Raw genomic sequence first — 26,468 nt, 5'->3', positions numbered from 1 at the left:
AAACAATTTGGGGGACTTTATTTTCCTCCATTGCTGGCCAGAACAGGGGTTCTCAGCCCTTCCTGGAAGTTTGAGTAGAAATGTGATGCCCACTTTCAGAGTTTGGGGTTTAAATGGTCTGGAGTGGACTTAAGAGATCTATGTTTTTAGGAGCCGGCCAGTGATTCTAATCAGGTGACTCTAATGGGAGGCCACAGCTGAGAATCACTGAGCTAAGAGATGGAGCTAATAGAAGTTTGGGATGGAAAACTCCGGAACCCCCATATCCTCCTCCTGAGTGCTGGAAGGTCCAGTATATTCTCCTTGGAGACCAGGCTGCTGACCATGCCAACTGTGGCTCTGGCCTCGAGCAGCCTGCTGACCCACGGGCAGTCCCAGTGTAGATCCGCCACATAAGCATTCCAGTTACTCTGAGGAGTCTGCCACAAGCCCCCGACACTCCCCCCATCCATTAGCTCAACAGACTGTCTTTCCCTGGCCACTCCTCCCCTCCCCTCCCTGGCTTCCTGTTCATTCTTTGGTCCTGGAACACGGATGATACGTGCTCAAACAAGAAAACATCCAGAAGTGAAATCCAAATATGCCCAAGTCCCAAATAAGTGGCTTCTTGATGATGTATGTTTCCTTCCCACCTGTTCAGAGGATCTATGGACATTCGCTGGGACACCTGCTTCAGGGCCTGCCACAATTCTCAGCTGTCTGTCTGATTGTAGGCAGACGTGTGAAGCGGTTGTGGGTATGGTGGCAATGCCAGAGAAGGTGGAAGGAGGAAGAGAAGAGGGCTGGGGAGGAGCAGAACCAAGGAGAGACAGAGAGGGACACAGCCTAGTCCAAAACCTGGGGCAAAGCTGGGGCGACTTCTCTGGCTGGACAGCTGCCCCACGGTGGAGAGGCATGGCACAGACTAGCTGTGGGGGATTTGGGGTTTTGTTTTTGGGTAAATAGTAGGTTTTCTGGGCTGACCTACATCCTGTGTCCTATGTTGTTCAGGACGAGTATACACGCCTGGTGGAAGCCTGTGATAGAGTAGAGATTGCCAAGAATTGTCTCACTGGCCTCAGGTTTCTCATCCATGAAATGGGGAGAAGGCCTGTCTAATGAGACCATGGACTCTGGTGTTATCTAAATTAGGGATCGCCATGAAGCAACAGTCATGAGTGGTGTGGCCAGGCCCAAGGCTCCGCCATGACTCTCCAGCAGAGGAGCACTTGCTGCCCCTCTCATTTTCACGTACAGAGGGGCTGGGCTGAAGGCAATGCCTGGAGGATGTCCCAGGATGAGAAAGCTGTCTTGGTGATCCTTACTCTTTCTAGCCCTTGCCATGCTTCAGCGGGTGATCACAGCAGCTCAGCCAGCGTGCCCATGGGCTCTGGGTTTAGGCACCATACCTCACACACAATGCCAGTGGCTCCCGTGGGCTGGGGTGGGGGTCTGCGGTTCTCTCAGGCTGCGCGGAAGCCCGTTGGCCGGGCTGGAATCCGTGGGCCAGGAGAGCGAGCCACACAGCTTCTGTCTGTGGAGACGCCGCCAGGGGGCCTACCATGAGCAGGATGGTCTTCCAGCCTGCCCCGGGGGTCAAGGTCAGTGGCTCCTGGAATGCTGCGGCCCTGCTCCCATCCACTCCAACTCTGCAGAAGCGCCCCTCACTCCCCCACCCAAGACCCACGGGGCTGGCGGGAGGCCGTGCAGGTGGAGAGAACAGAGAGCACACAGAGAGCGGAAAGAGGCGCTAGCGCTGGAGAAGCAGTCCATCCACAAGAGGGCGCAGTTTCACGTGTTTATTTTTGGCAGGAAGGAAATCATTGCAAACCTCTCGACCGGACAATGCTCGTCCCTGGAAACGTGCACATTCCACATGTAGTATTTCCCAAGTAATGCTGGCTTGTTTGTCACATTCAAATGTCCAACAGAAATCCACGACTACCCAGGCACCAGAATCTCCACTATGGGGTGGGGGGGGGGGGTGTTAGTCTGCAGAGAAGCTCCCTGGAGAACAGACAGTTACAGACACCATCAGTTTTACAGTGAGACAGGAACAGAGGCAGCCGGTAAGAGTTTGCTCAGGTAACTGTGAGCACTTCAAGCCACCCACCCTCTCGAACCCTGGCATGCCAACTGCCCATTGCAGCACCTTTAAAAACAGAGGCACAAACGTCACGAGTGTTTGACCATAGAGGACTGTGTGGGTCTAGATTTTATTAGAGAGCCGTCTTTAAAATGTAGGGTTGTAAAGGGTTGCCAGGTTATAGATTTAGATTTCTTTTTTACACCAGAAGTTCAAATGCTGCAACCATGACAAATCAGTGTCATCAGGGCCTCTTCGATTCTCCAAAGTCACCTCATCAAAACTGGAGTGTCAAAGGAGCTTCCCCACTAACCATCGGCTGTGACATGCTGCGTTCCTCCTTAGGATACAGATAACATTGTTTACAAAGAGCTAATGCATGAAGCCACAGACCAACACAGAGGGTTCCAGAGCAATGGAAGACAGGGCAGTGACTACCTCTGATGGGCCCAGGCACTGCCACCCAAAGCCTGGCCAGAGATGTCACATCATAGGGGCCCAAGTCCATGACCCAAGCTCTCTTGTCCCAGATCTTAATATAAAAAATACTTGTCCGGGAGCCTGTATTTTAACCTGGTACACAAAGGACCAAGAAACTCAGGAGGCTGGGTTTCTCTTTTGGTTGAAGAGTGTGTGCGTGTGTGGGGGGGGGCGGATATTTTGGTAACATGGGAAGCATATGGCACAGAGAAGTAGCTAATAGGGTTCATTAGGTTTTAAAGCCCACAATTTAATAAAAGGTAATAATTAAAAACAATACCCGTATTTACCTTAGAAAACATAAACCCCAAACATTCATCTCATTTCTTGGCCTTATGTTAGAATTCTATTGCTTCATTTACATGTAGATGATTAAAAATATATAGAGAGATATAGATATTCTGATTATGTACATAAAGCAGAATCAAGGGTTAAAATAAAAATGGCATTTTGGAGTGTGGTCAACTAAGGTGCACAGAATCCAGAAGGCTCGGGGGGAGGGGAAGGAGGGGCTGCCAGCCCCCGAGACAGTCTGTGTCTGCAATGGCTGGAACCGGGCTCCATCCCCAACAGTCGTGCAATGGCGCTCGCGGTTTCAGGAACTACTAGGTACAGTGTCTGGCTCAAGCTTGCCAGCATCTTCACTCCAGCTCTCAGAAGTGGGACACTATTCCTAGGTTCAATTCCCCTGAAATACTCTAGAATTTCCGTCCTCTCTGCCCCCTATTCCAGAGAAGACCGCGTGACGCCGGCAGAGAAGAGGGCAGGGGGGAGGGTCGAAGGCTGTCCCCAGGACTGATTTCTGTGTGGATTTCAACACAGGACAGACACTTGACTGCAACATTTAAGAACATTTAAGGCAGCGGGTTCATTAATGACTAGTTTCCAAATCAAGGTTGAGGGCATGTGCAGATCTGCCACATAACGCCGTTCTCTGTGGTAATGCCTAGCGTGGGGCTATTTCTGCCGGAACCGGCATGGGGATTACTGGGTTCTGCATACCCAGAATGCTAGGGCACCTGGTTACCCCAAACACTTGTCTTCTGAATGCATGGTAGTCCACAGCCTCAAGTGCTGTTGGGAGGACAGGACTGGCAGCTGGCTTCATTATTTTGTGAACAAAAGCAGGAGCAAAATTTCACTTCAACCCCCATCTCCAGACTTGTTAGTGCCAGTCTCTCCCACCAGGGCTCTGGCGGAGGCCCAACCCACAGAGGACTAAGGCAATGGTGCCGACACGACAGGGTTCTTTTAAATTATTTTTAAGAGCAATACTTTATAAACTGTCTTGTCAAACAAGGAACATGGCACTGCTTAGAACAGCTCACTGGGAAAGGCTGCAAAGGAAGCCCCAGCCCAGGAAGGGCACCCTGTCTCTCCCTGACTCAGGGCGATGAGCTCTATCCACATCTGGACAGGTTTCCCCAACCCCGGCTCAGAAAGAGGCTATGCTTCAAAAGAGAAGACCAGGAGTGGACTTGGACCACATCAGTGCAGTGGCTGGTTGAGGCCACAGGTTCTCAAAGGAGAACAGTCAGCTCATCATGGTATCTGATGACGGCTGCCGTTTAGAATGAATGCCATGCCTGGTGCGCTGGCCCCTGTGTCTTTGCTCCCTCCTGAACTCACACGGCCGGTACCAGGGAAGGGATACGGTTGGTGCAGTCTGCAGTGAGGGGAGGGTTGGGGGGGGGACACCTACGTTTCTGACCCTGTCCACGTCTGCAGCTTAGCAGTGAGCAGATTCTGAGCATAGGCACAGTGGCAAAGAACAGTGTAACAGCCGCTGGTCAATTCCATTTGGTGGCAGCGCGGTAGCAGCAAAGAAAATTCCCGAACAGCTCCGTGTGTATCCAGCTTTTGGAAAGGAAAAATTTAAAAATCAATCAACAGATTTCTTTTTTTTTTTTTTTAAGATATCCGAGGGTTTCGGAGTTTCTTGGAACTGCTCTACCCAGAACGACAGCCACAGAACGAAAAACGTACAGAAGTATGGCAGTGGTTGAAAGTAGAGGTGACGATGCCACTTTTCAAGGGGAAAGTGTGACTGCAGGACACAACTGTCACCATCCGAAGTAACAGTGATAATATAAAAGTATCTATTGTCTCCTAAAGTGTCAAGCCGCACGACTGCAGGTACATTCCAAACTGGGTACGTAATGAACCGAGACACAGCGACACTGCCATGGTCGCTGAGGCTCCTTGCGGGAGCCCGGTCCTGTAGCGCGTCACCGGGCGTCAGAGCACGCACACCTGCTGGGAGACTGGCTTCTAGGACTCATCTCCATCCCTCGCCACCCGCCCACCCCAGGTTCTAGAAAATTGTCATATTTGTTTTTTTTTAGAGAATCTTAAGACAATAAAAGACTAAAAGATGTCTGGAAATATGCTGTATAGAAAAACTAACTCTCAGCTTAAAATAACATTCAAAAAGGCACTTCATCCTGGAGGAAAGAGATTCTGAGTTGGGTCAGCTGCTCCGAGCTGGGATAGAAAGGGACAGGTTGTCTGCTTGGAGGAGGGGGCTAAGGGGGGCCAGTTGAAAGGAAGTTCTGATAGATCTCAAGCTTTTTTTCTCCCCCCTCCCCATTTTTATCCTTTTTGGTATGTTTTAAGAAAAGCAAATCCAGTAAAATGCATGTCCCTTTATGAAATTGATTAAAAGAGTTCATTTTAAAATAGTTGTTTCTGTTCTTAAAAAAGCAACCAGGTAGGTATGGCCACATGGCCCTCGTGGCCTGGAGCACGGAGTGTCCCCACTAGGCGCTCCCAGGGAGCTGCGGCCGGGTGGGCCCCCGAGGCCGGTGGCTGCAGGGCGCACGGGCGGGAGGCATCGGAGGCCGGCGCTACCTGCTGCAGAGTCTGTGCAGCATGTTGTACACGTCGTCTTCCCGGCTCAGGCCCTCAAAGAAGGGGATGAGGTCCAGCAGCTCTGTGTCCGTCATGTCATCGAACCAGGACTGCACGGGCACCTGGAAGACAGCGTGTGGAGCGGGCAGCAGAACTGCACCTGGTGCGGGAGGGGGCAGCTCCTAGCCAGAATGGGCCCCCCGTACTGTTAGTCTTTTCCTTGGTAAGGAGGACAGGTATCTAAAAACCATCATCATCATCATCTGGTTCTCCCATCCCAGCTAAGGCCGTTGCAAAGCTACCTGGTTTGGGAGGAAGGTAAAGTTCAGAGCATTTGCTTTTTAAGTGAAGTCTAACTGCTAGTTTGCGTGCATATGCTTGCTTTGATTTCCTGCCTCAGGAAAGGTGGCCAGAGTGCAGAATATAGGAGAGCTAGCCTTGCTACCTGTCAATTTCAAAAGCTCTTCCACTGTATCCAAGCAGCTCCTTACACCTCACCCGGAGCCAGAGGTCACCTGCCTGCCAACCACTAACACCAGGGAGCCCCCAACACAGGGCCAGGAAAGCTTCCACTTGGGGTTGCCGGGCCATGCTGCATGGCAAAGGGAGGTGGGGAATTTCCTCCCATCCTTAGCAGTGAGCAGTTAAAAGCATAAATATAACATTTCAGGACAGTCTGAGCCAGGGGAACGGACAGGATTTACACTTAGTTTTAGAGAGTAGGGAGGGGTGGCAATGGGTGGCAGTCAGGGGTGCAAAAGAAGGGATGTAAAAAATCTGCCGGGCGCCTGGGTGGCTCAGTCAGTTAAGCATCTGCCTTCGGCTCAGGTCATGATCCTGGGGTCCTAGGATTGAGTCCCGCATCTGGCTCCTTGCTCAGCAGGGAGTCTGTTTCTCCCTCTCCCTCTGTCTGCAGCTCTGCCTCTGCCTACTTCTCTTCTCTCCCTGACAAATATATAAGTAAATACAAAAATTTTTAAAAAGTTTGGGGAAAGTCAAAGGAGTTCAAAAGTAGTATTTTGGGACCCTTTTATAAATCTAAAGACTGCTCAGAAACAAAACAATTCACTGTATAATTTAAAAATATAAACAAGGTAAGGATTAGCCAAAAAAAAAATAATAATAATAATAATGATTACTCCTACAGGAAGGGCAGGAATGAGGGAGAGGGCAGACATGGACACAAGACTTCTCTAAACCCATCTCTGTTGGTAGTTTTGATGTTGGACTCATGGAAATATGTTACATAATTGCAATAAAATTAAACAATTAAGGGATGCCTGGGTGGCTCAGTTTTTAAGCGTCTGCCTTCGGCTTAGGTCATGATCCCAGGGTCCTGGAATTGAGCCTCGCATCAGGCTAGCTCAGCGGGAAGCCTGCTTCTCCCTCTCATACTCCCCCTGCTTGTGTTCCCTCTTTTGCTGAGTTTCTTTCTGTCAAATAAATAAAATCTTAAAAAAAAAATTAAACAATTAAGAAGAGAAAGCAAGGGGCGCCTGGGTGGCTCAGTGGGTTAAGCCGCTGCCTTCGGCTCAGGTCATGATCTCGGGGTCCTGGGATTGAGTCCCGCATCAGGCTCTCTGCTCAGCAGGGAACCTGCTTCCCTCTCTCTCTCTCTCTCTGCCTACTTGTGATCTCTCTCTGTCAAATAAATAAATAAAATCTTTATTATTTTTTTTAAAAGATTTTTAATTTATTTATTTTGAGAGAGAGACAGTGAGAGAGAACATGAGCGAGGAGGTCAGAGGGAGAAGCAGATTCCCCATGGAGCTGGGAGCCCGATGTGGGACTCGATCCCGGGACTCCAGGATCATGACCTGAGCCAAAGGCAGTCGTCCAACCAACTGAGCCACCCAGGCGCCCCAATAAATAAAATCTTTAAAAAAAAAAAAAAAAAAAAAAAAAAGAAGAGAAAGCAATAAAAAAATGAACCGAAGTTAATATAAAGCTGGTGACATAGCCACACAGAGAATTACTTCAAGTGATTTAAAACATAACATTCTACCTGTACATTTCTCCATAAAAACCCTACATGTATTAATTGTCTTAGTAGTAGTAATAACGTTAGTACTGGTATTTGGAAACTATTAAACATGTACTATAGACTAAGTCAAATAGGTAATGATGTTGATATATTTAGGAACCAAGAGTTTCAGCACAAGAAGAGATACAAATACAAAAACAAAACCAAAGAAATTAAATAAAAACTGTTTTAACACTGACTTATAAAAAACCAATATGAATTCATGATTTAATTTTAATTCTAAAAATATGTATATTTTAGGTCTGTCCAGTATAAAGGGCTGGAAGCAAAGGATACCTCAGGAACAATGAGAATCCACCCAGACTGTGGTCTCTAAATACCATTTCCACTAACAGGAATCAGGCTCCATAGCAAAGTGGGTGATTCCAGGGCTGAGGCAAGAAAGGGACAAGATGAGCCTGGAATATCTCGTTGCACCATAAAACAGAAGTGTTCAAAGACCACTGTTATATGAAGGGATGTCTGCTATCCGAAGGTGAACCTTTCAGCATCCAAAAGAAGAATATATAGATTAAATGATAACAATAAAAAAATCCATGAGTTCATATTAATACCTACAACGAATTCCCTGTCTACTTTTGGAAGTTGCTAGAGCACCACCTCATTACTCTGAAGACTGAAGAATTAAAGAAAAAGAACCAAGACTTTACCTTGACTTCCTGATTCAAACATTCAAACTGAATTTAGGATAATCAAGTAGTCAATGAGGGCAAGTTTAATTTAAAAGAAACAGAGTTCCAGCCAATAAATGTGGAAAGAATGATAAAATTTAGAAATCACCAATTCGTAGTTCTTAATGATATAGTTGACAGAGGCAATGATCATCAGCGGCTTCACATTTTTAGGTGAATGGACAATAGGGAATTTGCAAACAGATGGTACAGGTTAACAACATCTGAATCCAAAGACCGACGTCTTAAAATCTTTCAAGGGCACCTGGGTAGCTTGGTTAGGCATCCAACTCTGGATCTCAAAACTCAGCTCAGGTCTTGAGCTTGGGGTTGTGAGTTCGAGCCCCACACTGGGCTCTACACTGGGCATGGAGTGTACTTGGTAATAATAATAATAAAAGTAAAATCTTTAAAAGTGGGACAGCCTGGGTGCACCTGGGTGGCTCAGTGGGTTAAGCCTCTGCCTGCGGCTCAGGTCATGATCTCAGGGTCCTGGGGTCGAGCCTCACATCGGGCTCTCTGCTCAGCAGGGAGCCTGCTTTCCTCCTCTCTCTCTGCCTGCCTCTCTGCCTACTTGTGATCTCTGTCTGTCAAATAAATAAATAAAATCTTAAAAAAAAAAAAAAAGTGGGACAGCTGACATCACATGCCTCTTGATGTGATACCATGATAAGTATACATATTCTTGACAAAAAAGAAAAACTTGAAAAATTGAACCTGCATTTAACCAAGTAGTACTGATCTGATTAGTTGTTTAAAGGAAATATGGGGGGCGCCTGGGTGGCTCAATGGGTTAAGCCTCTGTCTTCGGCTCGGGTCATGATCCCGGGGTCCTGGGATTGAGCCCCACATCGGGCTTTCTGCTCTGTGGGGAGCCTGCTTCCTTCTCTCTCTGCCTGCCTCTCTGCCTACTTGTGATCTCTGTCTGTCGGATAGATAAATAAAATCTTAAAAAAAATAATAATAAAGGAAATATGGGAGGGGCGCCTGGGTGGCTCAGTGAGTTAAAGCCTCTGCCTTTAGCTCAGGTCATGATCTCAGACTCCTGGGATTGAGCCCTGCATGGGGCTCTCTGCTCAGCAGGGAGCCTGCTTCCTCCTCTCTCTCTGCCTGCCTCTCTGCCTACTTGTGATCTCTGCCTGTCTAATAAATAAATAAACAAACAAACAAACAAACAAATAAATAAATAAGGAATATGGCAGTTATAAAAACAAAGTAAAACGCCACCATGTGGCTGCAACTAGACAGAGCCAGAAGAGAGGAAATTTCTACAAGACAAATAACCAGAATTCTTCAACAAGTAAACAGGATGGAAGAAAAAGGCAGAGGGGAGGGGGAATTATTAAATTACACAAGAATTACTAGACACATTATTAACCAAAGAAGTGCTTGGACCTTGTCTGTTACTGAATCAAACAATCCAAATGTAGGACAACATTTTGAGATGACCGGGAAAATATGAACATAATCTGGATAGTAGATAATATTAAGAAACTGTTAGTTCTGTCAGATGTGATAATGGAACTGTGATTATATTAAGAAGTAATCCTTATCTGTTAGAGATGCATGACAAAATGCATTATGCTGAATTTGATTAACTCACTAAAATGAACATGTTTAAATATAATAAATTTGGAAAGTTTACTCAAGTAATCATTACGCACTAACTAAATAAATCTAGCTTGATCTTGGCTTTTTGCTATACGTGGAGCCACAGAGTTCTGTTTTCAAGGAAAACAGAGGCTGAGAACCCCAGGCTGGGGAGGAAGCCTCCTGTGCAGGGTGGGCTGCCTGAGCTGAGAGCCAGGGTGGAGGTGCTGCCGAGGGCTTTGCTGTCACCCGCGGGCCTGGCTGGCCCCTCGTCCCCTGGAAGCGTGGGCTGGGAAGCGGGATGGCATCTCTTGCTTGGAAAGTCATGCTGCACCCAGGGAGCGGGCACTAAGGGCTGCCACGCTCTAGGGAGTTTTATGTAGGAAATGTTCCCACTGTATACTTTTAAGGCATCACTATGAGGCGGAAAAGCCAGGCAGACTTGTCTGAAGGCCTTGACTAAGGTGTTTTTATTCATTCTTGTATAAGAACTTTTGCTGAAGAGATCATCCAGGCCTTCTGAGTCTACAGGAGTCATGAAGCCAGCTCCAGAAGTTACTGACGGTGCCCTTCTCAGGAACAGTATGAAAACTGCCAAGATCCAGGCTCCCTGAGCACTAACCCAATGAGGACAGTGTTCTAAGTGCTTTTCACTCCCACACTCAGTCCTCCAAGCATCATATGGGTCAGCATCCCCAGAATCCCCATCTGACGGACGAGGTAACTAAGCCTTGGCGAGGTTAAATAACTCAGTCAGTGCCAAGTATTTGCTAAGTGCCAGAACTGGGGCCCCCCAGGGAAGGCCAAGAAAGCCGGCACAGGTGTTTGAGGGCACAAACATGGAACTGGTTGGGGCCCTGCGTTCTCTCCCCCTGGGGCCACTTACTGCATTCTCGGGATGGAAGATGTACGAGGCAGGAGAATTGTCCACAATGATCACTTTGCTCAGCTCCCGGCCCAAGCGACTCAGGTCTTTCACGTAGTTGCCACGATGGAAGACGCATGATTCTCTGAAGAGCCGGGCCCGGAACACGCCCCAGCGGTCCAACAGGTCAGCCACAGGGTCTGCGTACTGAAAAGCAGGTTGCAGTGAAGGCTAGGCAGCCGAAGAGCCCAGAAACCCTGACCTACTACAGCAAGTATTACTTGCATTACTCTTCTAGAAAGGGATGTAAGTAACTGGATGTGTTTTAGGATCCTGGTTCTTCTTTCCAGGAGTGCAGGATACCCTGGATTCTTCCATTTCTTTCACCTCTCATATCCAATCCATCAGAAATTCTTGGCAGTTCCGTCTCCAAGACTACCTTGAATCCACCTGCTCCTCTGTGTAACTGGCACTGTCCTGATCCCAACCTGTGTAACCTCTGCCTGGGGTGGCGGTGTGAGCCTCCCAAAGAGCCCCCCACATCCCCCAGCATCTCCTTTGCAGCCGTTACCCCTCCCCGTGTCAGAGTGGCCACTGGAAAACTCATCCCATCAGATCATTCCCCTGCTTACAACCCCCGCTCTTGACCTGCGGCCCCTGGAGGGAGGCCCGCCATACCCCACACAGCGGCAGCTACGTGATTTCTGCCACCTCCCAGCTCCAGCCCGTCACCTGAGCTGCACTGGCTGACCATGGTCAGAGCCTCGGCACCAGTGTTCCCTCCGCACGGAACACACACTCTTCAGATCTCTGCAGGAGCCTCTTCTTCTGCCTCTCTGCCTTTCAGTCTTGGCTTCCCCAGCCACCTGTCTGGAGCATGGGCCTGTCCCTCCCTTCCTGGCTCCTAATGCCTCACAGTGGTCTCCTTCACAAGCTCCCTCACCAGCCCTGGGGATTATGGATTTGCTCTTCCCTGCTCGGGGTGCAGGCCTTGTCTGTCGTGCCCACCATGATGTCCCTGGCACCCTGCACAGTGCCCACCTTATGGTGGGGGCTCAGGAAATACTAGTTTCATCCCTGAATGAGTGAGTGGACTTTGAATCTGGCTCATGTGGGATGAGGCCACATTGCCCCCTATGGGTGCTTGGGGCAGCTGGGCCAGGCCAGCCCCTGCCAGTCACAGGACATTATCAGACTCCCACTTCCCTTTCCTTGGAGCCCAGGAGTTTTGAGTGGGAGCCCAGGAGTTTTGAGTTTTTTTTTTTTTTTTTTAAAGATTTTTTTTTATTTATTTATTTGACAGACAGAGATCACAGGTAGGCAGAGAGGTAGGCAGAGAGAGAGGAGGAAGCAGGCTCCCTGCAGAGCAGAGAGCCCGATGTGGGGCTCGATCCCAGGACCCTGGGATCACGACCTGAGCCGAAGGCAGAGGCTTTAACCCACTGAGCCACCCAGGCGCCCCGGAGTTTTGAGTTTGAGCCCAGCTCACAGCTGGGGCTAATCCTGCTTGGCCCTCAGAGCCTGGGGGAATTTTCCCAAATCAGGCTAAACAGGATAAAGAAATAAAGGTATCATCCTTGAGGGGAAAAACCTTCATAAATGAAAATGTCTAAAAGACTGGGCTGCCCTGAGTGGCTGGGGCTGGAGGCAAAAAAGTGGCAGTTCCAAGGCCCACATGAGGCCACGCTTCAGCACCAAGACCAGCATAGCCAGGTGTTACCAGGGCCCAGCAATTCTGTCAGGGAGGCAGGAAGCCCCCAAGGCTGGGGTGTTGGGAAGGCCAGCAGTGGACGGCACAGTAGTGCCCCAGAGCAGAGCAATGCCAGCACGTGGTAGGATGCAGGGCCACGGGGCTATAGGCAGCAGCTCCAACTCTGTGGGAATGTCCTGCTTTCCCTGAAGGGAGGGGCTGAGGGGCAGAGTCTGGGAGCAGGCTATATTTTTCTGCTGACCAGGTGGGCACTGCAGTTTTCAGCTGGTAAGGGCAGCCAAGTGCCTTGTGGGTGCTAGGGGGCTGACTCTAGATGGAAATGGTGATTAATTTCCCCAGAATTATTAATACTGGTGGTGGCATACATCCTTCAAGCAATGTCTGAGTCTGGGGCTCTAAGCCTTGGAGATGAATGTGGAGAATGTAAGCTTCATGAGGGCAGGGGCTTTGTCTCTTGTGCTCTGCTGCATCCCCAGTGCCCAAGACAGAGCCCAACTTACAGTAGGCACTAAGTAAATATTTTCTGGGTGAATCCATCCGTAAAGGAAACCAAGAGGAGGAAGTAGACATTGAAGGGCTCTGACAGTCAGCGGAGGGCTCCCGTGGGCTCCTGGGCGGTGGGCCAGTATGGCAGTGATGGCTGGGAGCTGAGCCCAGAGCCAAGAACTGGGGAGTGCCCACCTGTCCACAGGGAGGAAAGGCCTGGAAGCCTTCACCTGGGAGCTGATGTAGCTGAGCCAGGCTAGAGTAACACTGGGAGAAGGGATGCAGAGACAGATGGAGGCACAGGTAGGAGCAGGCCAGGAAGGGAGACTGCACGAGGATGCTTAAGTGAGTGCTGGGGGCAATGCCAAGCAAGAGTGTTTCAACTCTGCCAACCTCCTCCCGATGCAGCACCCCCAATCCCACCAACTCTCCATCTCCCCTGAGTGGGTGCAATCGTCCTGTTTGTTACTTCCTTAGCTGTCACTTCAGGTTCCTTGGCACCCCAGAGTACTGCTAGGAGAGTCATCTCCCCTACAGTACTATTGCTCTTGGTGCCATTCATGGGAAAGAGCGCCCACGGGGAGCGCCCTTCCCTGAGGTTGTGCTCTTTTTAGTGTGCGAAAGTAAGGCCTAGGTTTTGGATTTGTGCTCTCTACCAGCTCATGCTTCAAGGCCTGGCAATGAGCCTGGCAGAATGTTGTACAGGTGGGGTTCTCTCTCAACTCAGCCATGACTGAGAGATGGTCCAAACCGGGAATGCCCAGTCTGGCAAAGCGGGGTATCTGGGAACTTGTTCAGAGACCTCAACTCAGTATGCAGAGGAGGAGAAGGGAGCTGTCCAGAGCCAGGGATTGTTGGGGGTGGTGGGTGCTGCATGTGAGTCCTTGCAGCAGGTCTGGAGATGAGCAGTTGGCTAACCTGGGCCCCGCAAAGTTCATCTTTGGGGCTACTTCAGAGTCCTGGAGCTGCCCACGGAGACACTGGTGGTGCCCCCCACAAATGGATGGTGTTGGCCCCATCAGACTCGGGATTTGAGAGATGATCATGGCAAGGATCTCCTCCGAGGAGTGTGGACCTACCCTCTTCCCCCTTGGCTCAGCACATCTGTGAAAGGGCAGACATAACCAGATTGGGGGTGTGTCCTTTAACAGTAGGAGAAGGCAAAGAAACCACTCTATGTGGTTACAGCCAGTGTGGATGTGGGGCCAAAGATTCCTGCTGAGCTACAAGGGCAGACCATGTAAACTGTCATCATTAATAATTATGATAACTAAACAAAGAACATCAGGAGCTCTTAGCACGTAGCAGGGCCAGCACAGCAAACACAGCAGGGGCTCGGATGAAGACTTGCTGCACAGAAGTCAGGCACTATGCTATGCCCATCACATGCATTATTTCATTTGATCCACTCCACGAGGTAGAGGAAATTATCCCTAATTTCTAGAAGACCTGGAGTCAGGAGACTTGAAGTCCCTTGCCCGAGTTCCCGGGGCTCACTAGGGCAGGTAGAAGCTTCCTCTGGCCTGTGTATGAGGGTGAATCTCGGACACTCGTCCTTCCCCAAACCTGTGTAAGCTAATGAAGGACACATAGGCTCAAGGCTGCCAGTCATTGAGGAGATGCAGATGCCCCTTCACAGTGACACTGGACACATTCATGATATCCTGGTCTGCGGACATCCAGCTCAAGGCGGCTGCCTGCTCAGCTTCGTGGGGCATTTGTTCCAAGGGCTCCCTGTCACCATGGCAACCCAGAAGCCTTTCAGGCTGGTACTGTGCACATGGCCTGCATCCATCCCATCTGGGGTGGGAACCTGTCACCATAGAAACCGCTTTCCCTCCCTTACCAGAGGGCTGTCTGATGGACAGCGGGTCGGGGTGAAGTGGCTGCGGGTGCCCAGCTGGGAGCAGGACATACCTTGGCCAGGCTGGCAGTAAAGAGCACACACTCGAAGAGCTGCCCCATCCTCTGAAGGAACTCATCCACGTGGGGCCGCTTGAGCACGTACACCTGAAACGGCAACAGACAGCAAGCTGGTCAGTCGTGGCAGCTGCTGGGGGTTGCGGAGGGCCAACACCCACGTAGAAGAATTCCTGAAAAGGCAACTGCTTCCTGTCCCCAGCTCTATTGGTAGCATGGAGACCCCAACTGAATGAGCAGAGGTTGCACTTCAGGCCACACTCCTTGGATGGGGCTCCAGGTCTGAGTTTGGTGCAGACACTCCTCCCAAGGGAGAAAGGGAAGCTGACCGTGATACTTCGGGTCTTGGGGATTTTCCGAACCAGTGAGTGGAAGGGGTGTGCCACGTTTGTGTGAAAGGACTCATTCTCTCACATGTGTTTCTTGGCATGTGTTCTGAGTCAGGCCCTACATGGACATAGGCCAGGGTCTGGGGGCTGTGCTTTGGGAGGTCCAGGCCCGGCCCATTGCTTGGAAGCGCTGGGATTGCTCCAGCTGCCACCTCCTACCCTTGCCTGGAGCACCTCCCTTGCTCGGCAGGCCTGGGGTTGGAGAGCAGGCCCAGCAAAACTGTAAGAAGAGTCTTCCTGGGAAGCTGCCCACCGGACACTCACAAAGGTTACTCTGCTTGGTACAGAAACAGATGTCAGGGGATGTGAAGCCGGCCTACTCCCAGGCCCCCGGTCAGCCATCAGGAGGGGCCTCCAAGCAGGGCAGGGGGCAAAGAGCAGGCTTTCCTAGAGTGGCTGCTGGGCTCTATGCTCCTGCTTGGGGAACGTGAACCAATCTGAGGAGACCAGGGAGATGGGAGAGAAGGCAGAGCTGGTGAGAGAAGATAGGGAAGGTGGGAGGAGAGAAGAACTAATTAAAACTTGAATAAATTCCATTTGAAATTAGCCACTTCCCTAAAATAATTCAAACTTATTAAAATTCAATTCAGCTCATATTCACTGAGTCCCAGATCTGTGCTCAGCCTAAAGAAGTTACAAAAATGAACAAAACACAGGCCTTGCCCTTGAAGAGCTCACAGTCTAGAGCAGATATAAATAAAAACAAATCAGGATAGGCATGCATAATGGAAGTTGTAGTACAGGGATATATTAAGGGCATTTAACTCCCCTCTCAAGGGGAAGGAATCACAGAAGGTAATATCTGGCCTGGACCTTGAAGGATGAACAGGAATTCACCAGGCTGATGAGGATGAGAAGTCAGCTTCCAGGCAGAGGGAAGGGTATGAGCATGAGACTCGGCCTGAAAATACCTTAGTGTCAGAGCACAGCTGAGCCCTTCATGACCAGCCTTTTAGAGGAGATGGGGGATAGGAGAAGCGGCTGGGGAGCAAGTGTGAAAGGCAGGTGCGGGGGAGTATGCGTGGGGTCGTGAATGGCAGATGTTGCCGGCTGTCTATCCCGTGGAGTCACAGAAGGGAGGCAAGGCTCTGTATCGCACAGAGAATGCGTTCTGTGCACTGCACGGGAATTCTGCACAGAGCCAGGGTTCGGTGGGAACTTGGGCCAACTGGAAGAGTAGGGCAAGCACAGTCTGTGGCCAAGGGTGCAGTGAGGGGCCCCAGGGTGAGTGCCAACAGGGCTGTGAGGAGCTGGGAGGCCAGGTGGGGCTGAGGGCTTGTGGCTATAGTAGCTCCAGGCCCCCACTTTGCCCAGGAGACTCCTTGATGCCAGGGAGTGGGTATGGCCTGTGGTCCTCAGTCTCCTTGGGAATAGTGCCTGGAAAGCAAACTTGGCTACATGAAAATGGCGGGAGACTGATTTGGGAACTCTGGTTGTTGGTGCCTCTGGCAGAGAGGAAGGTCCTGGGCCCAGATGCCGGCGTCCAGGCCCGCGTCCGCGTGCAAGTAACCGAGAATAGGCCCATTGGGACCTGCACAGCCTATCCTGGATTACTTGAACGAGGCCACGGCCTTCGCCAGGGCCTTGGTCCTCCTCTTGGCGCCTGTGGCTTCATTCCCTCAGGAGAGAGAGTTTCTCACCCCAGCCTTGGGGCCGTGGAGTATCTACCACCGTATGAATCATAGCGCTGTCTGGAGGGAGGCTGGGAGAGCTAGGCTGGCTCCTTCGAGAATGGGCTGGCCAGAGCAAGTCAGGCCCCGAGGGTCACGCTCACATCTCGAGGTAAGAAGGATTAATTTCTCTCCTAATTTTTGCCATGCTGGTAGGCAGCCTCTCCTTTGTCTTATTACTTTGTAGCAGAAGCCAAGATAATAAATGAAGCCCTAACTGCTTCTCAGATGCTGAGTTAATTCAGCTGATGCTTTTGCAAATGTTAAATGCCCAAGTGCCTGCCTTTTGGCTCCCTGATGGCTTTTAGAAGCATGAAATGTGGAGACACTAGAGATAAGTTGCTTTTCTCAGGGCCAGCTTCCTGGCAAGATTGCCTGGCAGGGGAGGGAAGGGACTAGAGCATCAGGTAAAGAGCCATGGGCCAGGAGGCATAGGACTAGAAGTCTCATTTTAATTCTTCTCATTGTATGACCTTGAGCCAACTCTTTCTCTGACTGAGCCTCTGTTGCCCCATCCGGACAATGAGGTGGCTGGGCCAGCTGATTTCCAAGTCATCACCAACTCTAACACCCTGTCCTCAAAGGCCAAAGAGATGACTGGCATCATTAAGGAAAGACATCCTTTTAAAATGGTTCAAGCACCAAGAGAGATTTTCCCTCCTGGGATATAAACACATCAGGCCAGAGACTGCCCCGTTAAGACCCTGGGGTTGACAAGGAAGATGGTCAAACCATCCCTGTGGAAAACCTGACAAAAATCTCCCCTACTCCTCAACCTCCAAGGCTAGTTTTCCTACAATGTTCCAATATGTTCATAAATGAAGCTATTCCTGGAGAACCATCAAGGAGAAAAAATATCAGAACAAAGATGCATGCCAATTAACTAGGGCATCTTTATTCAAATTTGCCTTTGGATCTGAAAACACACCCTTCCCTCTTCATCCTCTGGGTTGGGATTTTGCTAAAGATTCACTGGAGAACATGATGTAGGAGTGAAAAATCAGTCCGGAGAGGCTGGCATTGGAAATGGACACCCTTTCTCAAGATTTGGGATTTTCCTGTTGCCTGCTAGGAGAGTATCCAAGAGCACTTACATGAGGAAGTTAATTAGACCATCAAGCCAGGCCAATGGGGGGTATAGGTACTTCTAAAAGTCTGAATCAAATCAAAGAACTATTTGAACTTACAACCACATCTATTATCTACAGATTTTTGTTTCCCTTATAAACTCAGTACAAAAGAAATTCATCTGAGTGAAAAAAGCAGAAAACCATTGTATTTATTTTACAAAGCCTGCTCCCTTTTGATTCAGTCATAAAATTATTGATAAAATGGGAATTTAGGAGTAATTTCACAGGAAATGTAATTACTAAAAAATGCTAATTGAAACTCAGATTTAGCTTTGGTTTCTTACCTGATGTATAGTTCCATCGATTTCAACCGGAACAATAAAATCAGCATTACTAATCGGCTAGAGAGAAAAGAAAAGATAATTACTACATCTGAAAGAATAAAATAAAATTGGAAACTTTACTAAGAATAAAGCTTGCCTGGACTAATGTTTTTATTATTGGAAAAAACAGTTCAGGCAAAGGATGTTCAAGTATGCTTTGGTTCCTTAAAGCACAAGCAGGTTCCTTAAGCACAAGCAGGAAAGCACATTTTTTTCTGTTCCGAGTATCATTACCTTTTCAGCATCTTGGTTCAACCTCTCTATTATCTTCCTGGCCTGAACAACAAAGGGTTGGACAACCTAGCCAAGGAATGGGGCTTCTCAGAGAGCCCAACTCTTGCCTAGAGCCCTGCCAGGATGGTGCAGAACCACTGTTGGCCACCAGGGGGAGAAGGTGAGCGCCTGATGGTCCCAAAAGATGGCGCTACATGGGGGAGAATGATTTGCACTGGACCCATAGATGCAGGCTGCCCTGTGATGGGCTGCTCGGCAGGAGATGCTGAGCACATGGACACAAAGCAGGGCCAGAGAGAAGTGAGGCTGAAGTCAGAGGCCACAAGCCATGACTGTGGGCAGGCTCCTTCCCTCTCAACCTCGGCTTCTCCTCTCTTCCACAGCTATAGTAATGGGTCCATTGAGGTCCCAAGCATCAGTGATTTCAGCCTTGCCCGGCACCAGCTCCTGTCCTGAGCAGTGGGGAGAGCCAGCCCACCCTAGATTGCTCTGCTCTAAGTAACACAATGCCCAGCACACCCATAAACTTCAGCATACTTAAAAGAACTCTTTGACAATATTAATGACACTTAAAATCCAAATATACTTTGGCAGTGCCTGTGTAAGACACCGCTGGGCTTACATACAGTTCTTAATGGAATACCATAAATGAGGTGGAAACTACTCAAATGAACAGGGCCCAGAGAATCAGAACGCAAGCCCCTGGGACAAGTAGGAGAGAGAGGGGAAGGGAGCATGTATGTGGTGGCCCGGGGGCAGGGAGTGTGGATAGGGGTGTGTATTACTGAGTATCTGGTCAGAATCTGAACTGGGATCTGCCCTTAAGCCCATCACAACACACACACACACACACACACACACACACACACACACTGTTCTTTGATAAGTAAACTGAAAATAATGTGGAAAATTTTAGATCGCAGAACTGTTCTTAAGGACTCAGTAGAGCACCTGAGGTTTAAGATTACAATTTATTCACTCCTATGGTTGGAAGGCTAAGGATGATAAGTTTGGTATTTTATAATTCTATAACGAAAATACGAAATCATGGTAAAAAACACAAGATTGAAGGCAGAAACTCTGAAAAGGTATTAGCATATTGTGATATCGTACTCCACAGAGTACATTAAAAGAGAAAAACCGTTCCCCAGTACAGACCAAGCCTGAGCCTCAGTCTCTTTTCACGTGCTGGTGTTAAGGAGGCCATGCTAAGCCAGGGTTATTCCCCTGGGTTTAAGAGCCTGTGTATCGTACCACTGTACATTTTTAAGGAGAGGCCTCTGAAATGCCCAGAATACTAAAAACCTTACACTAAAGGTGTATGCCAGAGGGGAGGAGGGGAGGATGGGTGAAACAGATAAAGGGGATTAAGAGTCCATGTATCTTCTTTTTTTAAAAATCTATTTATTTATTGGACACAGAGAGAGAGAGAACACAAGTAGGCAGAGAGGCAGGCGGAGAGAGAGGAGGAAGCAGGCTCCCCACTGAGCAGAGAGCCAGGACCCTCGGACCATGACCTGAGCCGAAGGCAGAGGCTTTAAACCACTGAGCCACCCAGGTGCCCCAAGAGTACATGTATCTTGATGAGCATGGAGAAATATATAGAATTGCTGAATCATTATGTCGTGTACCTGAAACTAACACAACTATGTATGCGCAGTATACTTGAATTAAAAAACCCGCACAACAAAGAATTTCCGGCTTGCAAATATAGGCAGGCCAGGGAGCAAAGAGATGAGATGCTGTTCCCATCAACTTGTGGTATAATACCCTCTGAGCAGGCCTGCCTTTGGAGGCAGGAACTGTCCGTACCCCAGGCAGTCTGGCCAGTGTTGGAAGAAAGCCATGTAGGCTGAAATGGCAAATGACCCCTGCTCCAAAGGACTTTCCTCCTGAGGGATTTGAAAAGTCCTAAGCAACTTGCCCATAGACAAGAAAAGGCTTCCGATGCTGTGCAGAGCTGAGCTGGGGCACAAGGTCATGACTGCCACGGGACCAATTCTTGTCCCGTGGATTGGAAGGGCCCTCAAGGTGCTGGGGAAGGAAGTGACACCTCCAAGCCCCAGTGGCTAGGCAGGTCATTTCCCACTGCTAGAGTAAGTGTGGCACCTGCTCCACTCTCCCAAAGGACTCACAGACAACTGCCTGGCCTTGTCCTGTTAAGGAAGGCTTCTGTTCAGTGAGAAGCAGGCACAAGGAGGGTGTTTCTGACAGAAAGGTCTTCGGGTCAATTTGATGGCTCTTCCACTTCCCAATACAATAGTCAGGGAATGACTGTGGTTCACGTGAGACATATACCCCACCATGGGTGATGCCTTTCACATATCTCAGCAAAGCAAGAGGAGTTGAGGGCTGGGGATAAAAGGAGGAATGGGGTCTAACTGGCCAGTGATAGTGCAGCAGTTTCATCTCCAGAAATACCCCAAGGGAAAGTAGGACGAGGATCCTACTTCTTCCCGTGGAACCCCTATTCCCAAACCTTTCCATCATTTGCCTCTTTTAAACAACTTGTTTCATTTAAAAAAATGGAAAAATGGTTCACAAAGTCACTTCTTAATAGTGTAGCCACAGCTGTTCCCACATGGACGCCCTCTGGGAACTTGTAATTTTTGCTGTCATTCTGGCAAGGAGTGGAGTGAGGAAGGGGACGGAAGGAAGCCGGTGGTTTGATGCTTCTTGTGACATCACTAAAGCCCCGCCCCCTTCAGGAGAGAAGTCGTGCTTATGGATGGATACTCACTGAACTATGACGTTTAAAAACACACACACACACACACCAAAACACCCAGCAACCTCTTCTCATGAAAAAGCTCAAAAATAAATGGCTGAATCCCAGATGCTGTCACTCTGGAAGTCTTCTTCAGAGTTGGACATCTTTCAAGAACTGGTCTGGGAAAACTTCCAAGATAGCAGGTTGCTTGACAGTTTAACAGTGCCTCTCCTGCCCTGCCCAATAAAACATAGAGCACTCTGGCTACCTTGACAAACACACAGCAGTGTCCTGGGGCACAGGGTACTGACTGCCTTTTGCCACCTGAAAAGTACTTCTGCAGGGGTTGGAGGGTTGGAAAACTCTAATCTCATAAGTAAGAATGAGGTCTTAGTGACACTGGCAGCCCAGCATTTTCCCCCAAACTAACTATGTAACAGTCAACTACTTGAGTTAATATTCACCAGAGTTAATAAGCAACTGTTCTTGGGATTTCTTCATGCACAGTGAAGTCCTAACTAACAGCCACAAAATGTCATCCTTTTTATTTTCCCTTTCTAATACAACTGTGACAAAATCACGAAGATCATGGATTGCTTTCTTTGTTGATTTACCTTAAATGAACTGTGTACCAATGTTTCATCTAAATCAATGACCACACATTTCTTTCCATAGTCAAGCACCGTCACCTCTGGAAGGAGGTATTTAGCTGGGGGCTAAAATAAAAAAAAAAAAAAATCAGTATTATTACCTTTATGTAAAAGATAAACCAATGCCTTTATTCTATATTGTATCAATGAGGGTTAAATGAAATCAAACGTTTATATGCCTGATTAAGCACATCACAGAATTTTATTTTTCTTTTTTTAAGATTGTATTTATTTATTTGACAGAGAGAGACACAGTAAGAGAGAGAACACAAGCAGGGGGAGTGGGAGAGGGAGAAGCAGGCTTCCCGCCAAGTAGGGAGCCCGATGTGGAGCTTGACCCCAGGACCCTGGGATCATGACCTGAGCTGAAGGCAGACGCTTAAGGACTGACCCACCCCCCCATCATGAAATTTTATTAAAAACAATAGGACTGGGTCATTTGCTACTGAAGTTTTAACAAATACTGTGCCATTGTATGAATGGCTATTTGAGGGCCTCAGCTTTGGAACCAGACAAGCCAGGGTCCGAGTATCAACTCTGTTTTTTCTTGGCAGTAAGTTGGGATAGTAACACCTACCATGGAAGGTTGTTATCAGCTCTAACTGTGGTAAAGCCCCCAGTGTTCTGCCTGGCACATATATGGCGGCTACTGTTATAGTTAAAATGGGCTACACAAAAACAAATGTTAGATTGTATTAGCCACTCTCCTACTTCCAGGCCCATTTACAGGGGTCATATTCTGTCTAAAATTCACTGTGGTACAGAAGTATATTTTAAAGCTATATAGGAACCATAGTGTTTGTTTTGTTTTAATGACTAAAACTTTCAGGAACTTGAAGAGTACCTATAGACCCACCAGCAAAATGCAATCCAAAGTGACTTTCAATAATAGGAAACAAAAGTAAAAGTGGTCAAGGTAAAGTGCTCTGTCTGGGGTCTGCCCCAGGGTAGTATTCACACTGAGCGAGAGGGACACTGTTACCCGTCAGATTTTTAGTGTCTGGACGTTCTACTTCAATTCACATGCTGTGTGCTAATCAGAAAACCTATTTATGTCTTGGTAGTAGCTGAATCTAATCTTGTGATAAAGAGGTTGTAAAGAGCTAATAAACGGCCAGGTATCTTCAGCCAACCTCCTCCCTGATTTAGATTCATTTCTTTGGGCCTTGCCTCATTCTAGAAATGACTGAAGTTTCTTAGTTTGCTTTGTGGTGTTTGTAGCTAGTGTTAAACAGCTAATTTTCTATCCTGGGAAGGTCAAGCTCTCTCTGTTCAATATTTAGTGCAAAACAAAACACACAAAAAAAGGTGTCCCTAGCCACTGAAGAACAGACAATTTAGCTTTTTAAAACAAAATTAAAAAACCCAAAACAAAAAACAAGAAAAAAAAAAAAGAAATCAAGAGTTATTCCCTTTTCAATGGGCATTTCCTTTATCTGATCGTGGGGGGAGGTTAAAGTGAACATGAGTCAAGGATCCAGAGTTAATTCTGGACTTTGCTGGTTCAGTAGTGAATGTAACACAGGAAGTCGACAGGGTAGGTAAATCTGCAAGTGTGATGACCACCTTGTCTGGGCTTGTGGGGTTAGGCTATGTGTGGTGGTTCTAATTCTACAAGGGCTCCCTCCAGAGAAAGTGGGTATTTCCTCCTGTCCAGCATCATCCAGAAGAAAAAGCCTTCATGGCCTCCAACTCCCTTGGCTCTAATTAAAGTTCACCACGCAGTATATCTCATCCAATACTGTAAGTGCCTGGGAGATGTGCCTTAGACACAGGGCATGGGATCTGGAGTCCTAGAAAGGACTCTGTCCTTCATTATAAATCAGCAAGCAAGCAGGTGGCTGGAAAAATTAAACTTGCAAGAAGAAGTTCTGCAAAAGCATTTTAAAAAGGCAGGGCACGATGAGCTCTGTAACCGAACATAATAAAGAGGATCTGAATTATTTCTGTTGTTGAGGCCATAGCAGAAAGCATGCCTGGGACTAGAATAAAATTTGTTTTAATTTTTGATTACATAATTATGTAATAAAAACACATTCTCATTGTAAAGAATACAGACATGTAACAGACAACTATTTCCCTTTTCCCCATTCCTCTCCCCAGGTGCCCCCCTTCTTAGTTCAGTGTGTATCTGTCCAGTCCTTTCTCAATGCGTTTATATACTAAACAACATTTTCATTTTATGTAATTGCAAGCCTGGAAAATAAGGCTCTAGAAATTCTATCCCTAGCAGATCTGAAAACATCAAAGATCTGCCAAAAGTGGCTCAGTTATTTTCCAAACCTGAGAATAAAAAATTACTTTCTTAGCATATTTAACCCACACTTTGCAAGCATTCGTCGAGCTAACAGTATGGAAAAGGCATCACGGTACTACCGAAAGAGAGAAAAGAGGGAGAAGGGTGAGAGTCCTCTTAAGCAAGCCACGGATTTAGCATTTGTGCTGCAGAGAGCAAGGCCAGGCTGGGGGCAATGGGCCGGGAGGGTTCCATTAATCCTCAACCTGCTTCCTAAGTACACACAGCTTCTTGAGAGTTTGGCTTTAGACTAATGCAAATTCTTCAGACCACTGGTAAGAATTCTTCTGGACAGCTGTGTCCTTGGCACATGCATGGACCGTACTGAATTGAAACAGTACTTTGTTACTTCAACTGATCTGTTCAGGTGATGCTTGAATTAGTAACTAAAAATGCCCTGAGGCAAATTTCCTCTCAGGCCATCACAGAACTGCAGAACAGAGGAACACCAGTTCTATCAAGAAGAGCGAGCTCTTTTGCTCCAAAGCACATGGAGGGCATTGCCAGGGGGATGGAAGGGGTGGAGGTAGGGGGCAAACATGATGAGGGAGGGGAGAAGGAAGGAACCTTGGCTTGCCACCCAAGGTTTGGGAAGGGCATTCTCCAGTTCTCTTCCTGGGAGTGGGTCTGGAATTTCCTGTCCTTGGTAGTGAACTGGCAGCCAGGAACAGTTAACTCTAAGGTTCTTTTGAGTACCACCCTACTCACTCTCTTCTTGGCACATCAGATTGGCGTTTTTGTCCATAAGAGTCCTCAGGCTCAGAGTTCGCCTGATGGGCTCCCTCAGCCACAGAGCTGAGGGCAGAGATCTCAGGGCCTCTGCGGGAGGGGGCGAAGGAAACCCTAGGCTGTCTTTCATTCCAATCGTTTCCGCCAATGGGTTCTTCATAAGGTTTGGTAGAAAAAAGTATTCTATTGTTTACTAAAAGGCTCAGGTGAACAGCAAAGACACCGTTAGAAAACACGTTTCTCTTCTCCCCTTTCAGCACTTTTACAGCTCAGCTGCACTGCAACCATGTGTGGTGGGTGTCAGGGTGGAGTGAGATTCATGGGAGAGAGGGCACCGGAGGAGTCGGCTCACAGCCCCATTCCTCACTGGGGCTGAAGCATCTGAGTGCTCACCGTCAGCCATGACCACCCAACCTTCAGGGGGTTCTCAACCCGTCCCTCTGCTTCTTTTCCTTACCCTTCAATATCTGGCTTTCACTGAACAGCCCACGAGGCGTCCAGTAAGATGTGTGGAGGGCCGCAAATCCCAGCTTACATCTGGGGGGCCAAAGTTACTGAGTGGAATGTTTAATGTCAAATCCAGATAAAGATGTCTTTTTCAAGAGGGGTATAAAAGCTGGATTAATTAATAAATGGTGTTGAGACAACTGCCCTGCCACTTGGAAAAGGAAATAAAGCTGAATCATTTCTTCATGCCTTCCACCAACATGAATTCTAGATGGGTCACAGATTTCAATGTAGAGATAAAACCATTAAAATACTAGGAGAAAATACGGCTCACAGTGATAGAGTGGGGAGATCTTTCTAAGAGCATGACATAAAATTCTGGAGTCATAAAGGATAAGATTAACGCATTTGCATATATAAAATTAAACTTCTTTGTGGCCAAAATGATTATAACCAAGGCCAAAAGATATACCATAAATTTGGGGGAAAGTCCTAATTTCCTTGAAATTGAAAAAGATAACAGAAGAACATCCAGAAGAAATTAACAGGGAAGAAGAAAGACATATAAATACTAAACTTGTGAAAAAATATTCATCCTCATTCATAAAGAAATGCAAATCAGAGCTATGAATCGATATACCATTCTTCACTTACAGATCAGCAAAGATTAAATATTTGATTATCATCATTTTTGGTAAGGGAATGGACAATCCCACACACTCCTGGTGGGAACATAAATTAGGCTTTCAGAGGACAATCTGGCTTTAATCTACCCAGAATGTAAGAGATATCCTTTGATCTAGCATTTCCACAATTAGGAAAGGAACACAACAGATGCTGTAACTCAGGTCCATAACCATACATGCGCAGGAATACTCCCAAGTATTTGCAATAGTCCACAAGAAGAAACAAAGTAAATGCCACGAAGGACAAGTGAAAGAAGGAGGTAAATCACTCACAATGCACGAATATTTGGAAAGAGGTTCAAGGTATATTGTTTAAAGCAAAAAACATCTTGCAAATTCCTTATTTATGTGAACAAAACTGAAAAATACAACATAAAATTTGGGGGATGTAGATAAAGTCTTAGAGGTAACTTTTTTTTTTTTTTAGATTTTATTTATTTATTTAAGAGAGAGAGAGACAGAGAGAGAGAGAAAGGGAACACAAGCAAGGGGAGTGGGAGAGGGAGAAGCAGGCTTCCTGCC

At 47.7% G+C, this 26,468-nt stretch overlaps 1 protein-coding gene across 5 annotated transcripts in view; it reads right to left on the bottom strand.

Annotated features, from left to right (window-relative positions):
* Window positions 1–1,764: 1,764 nt before the first annotated feature.
* The window catches only part of CTDSPL (CTD small phosphatase like), a 117,200-nt gene continuing 92,496 nt past the window's right edge, over window positions 1,765–26,468 (bottom strand). For 2 of the 5 annotated variants that reach the window (XM_082745865.1, XM_082745863.1), the window contains 6 exons: window positions 21,753–21,854; window positions 18,156–18,212; window positions 14,680–14,772; window positions 10,587–10,772; window positions 4,248–4,402; window positions 1,765–1,986 (listed from right to left, as the gene is read on the bottom strand). In XM_082745865.1, coding sequence (XP_082601991.1) covers window positions 1,944–1,986; window positions 4,248–4,402; window positions 10,587–10,772; window positions 14,680–14,772; window positions 18,156–18,212; window positions 21,753–21,854 — 636 coding nt within the window. In that variant the 3' untranslated portion in view covers window positions 1,765–1,943. Of the gene's footprint in view, window positions 4,403–4,439; window positions 5,518–10,586; window positions 10,773–14,679; window positions 14,773–18,155; window positions 18,213–21,752; window positions 21,855–26,468 lie in introns of those variants that run through there. The other 3 variants (XR_014315698.1, XM_082745864.1, XM_082745866.1) reach the window with 3 other exon arrangements.

The sequence above is a fragment of the Mustela nivalis genome, assembly GCF_964662115.1.
Source record: "Mustela nivalis genome assembly, chromosome: 1".
NCBI classification, from domain to species: Eukaryota; Metazoa; Chordata; class Mammalia; order Carnivora; family Mustelidae; genus Mustela; species Mustela nivalis.
This window is presented reverse-complemented; position numbering and strand designations above follow the sequence as displayed.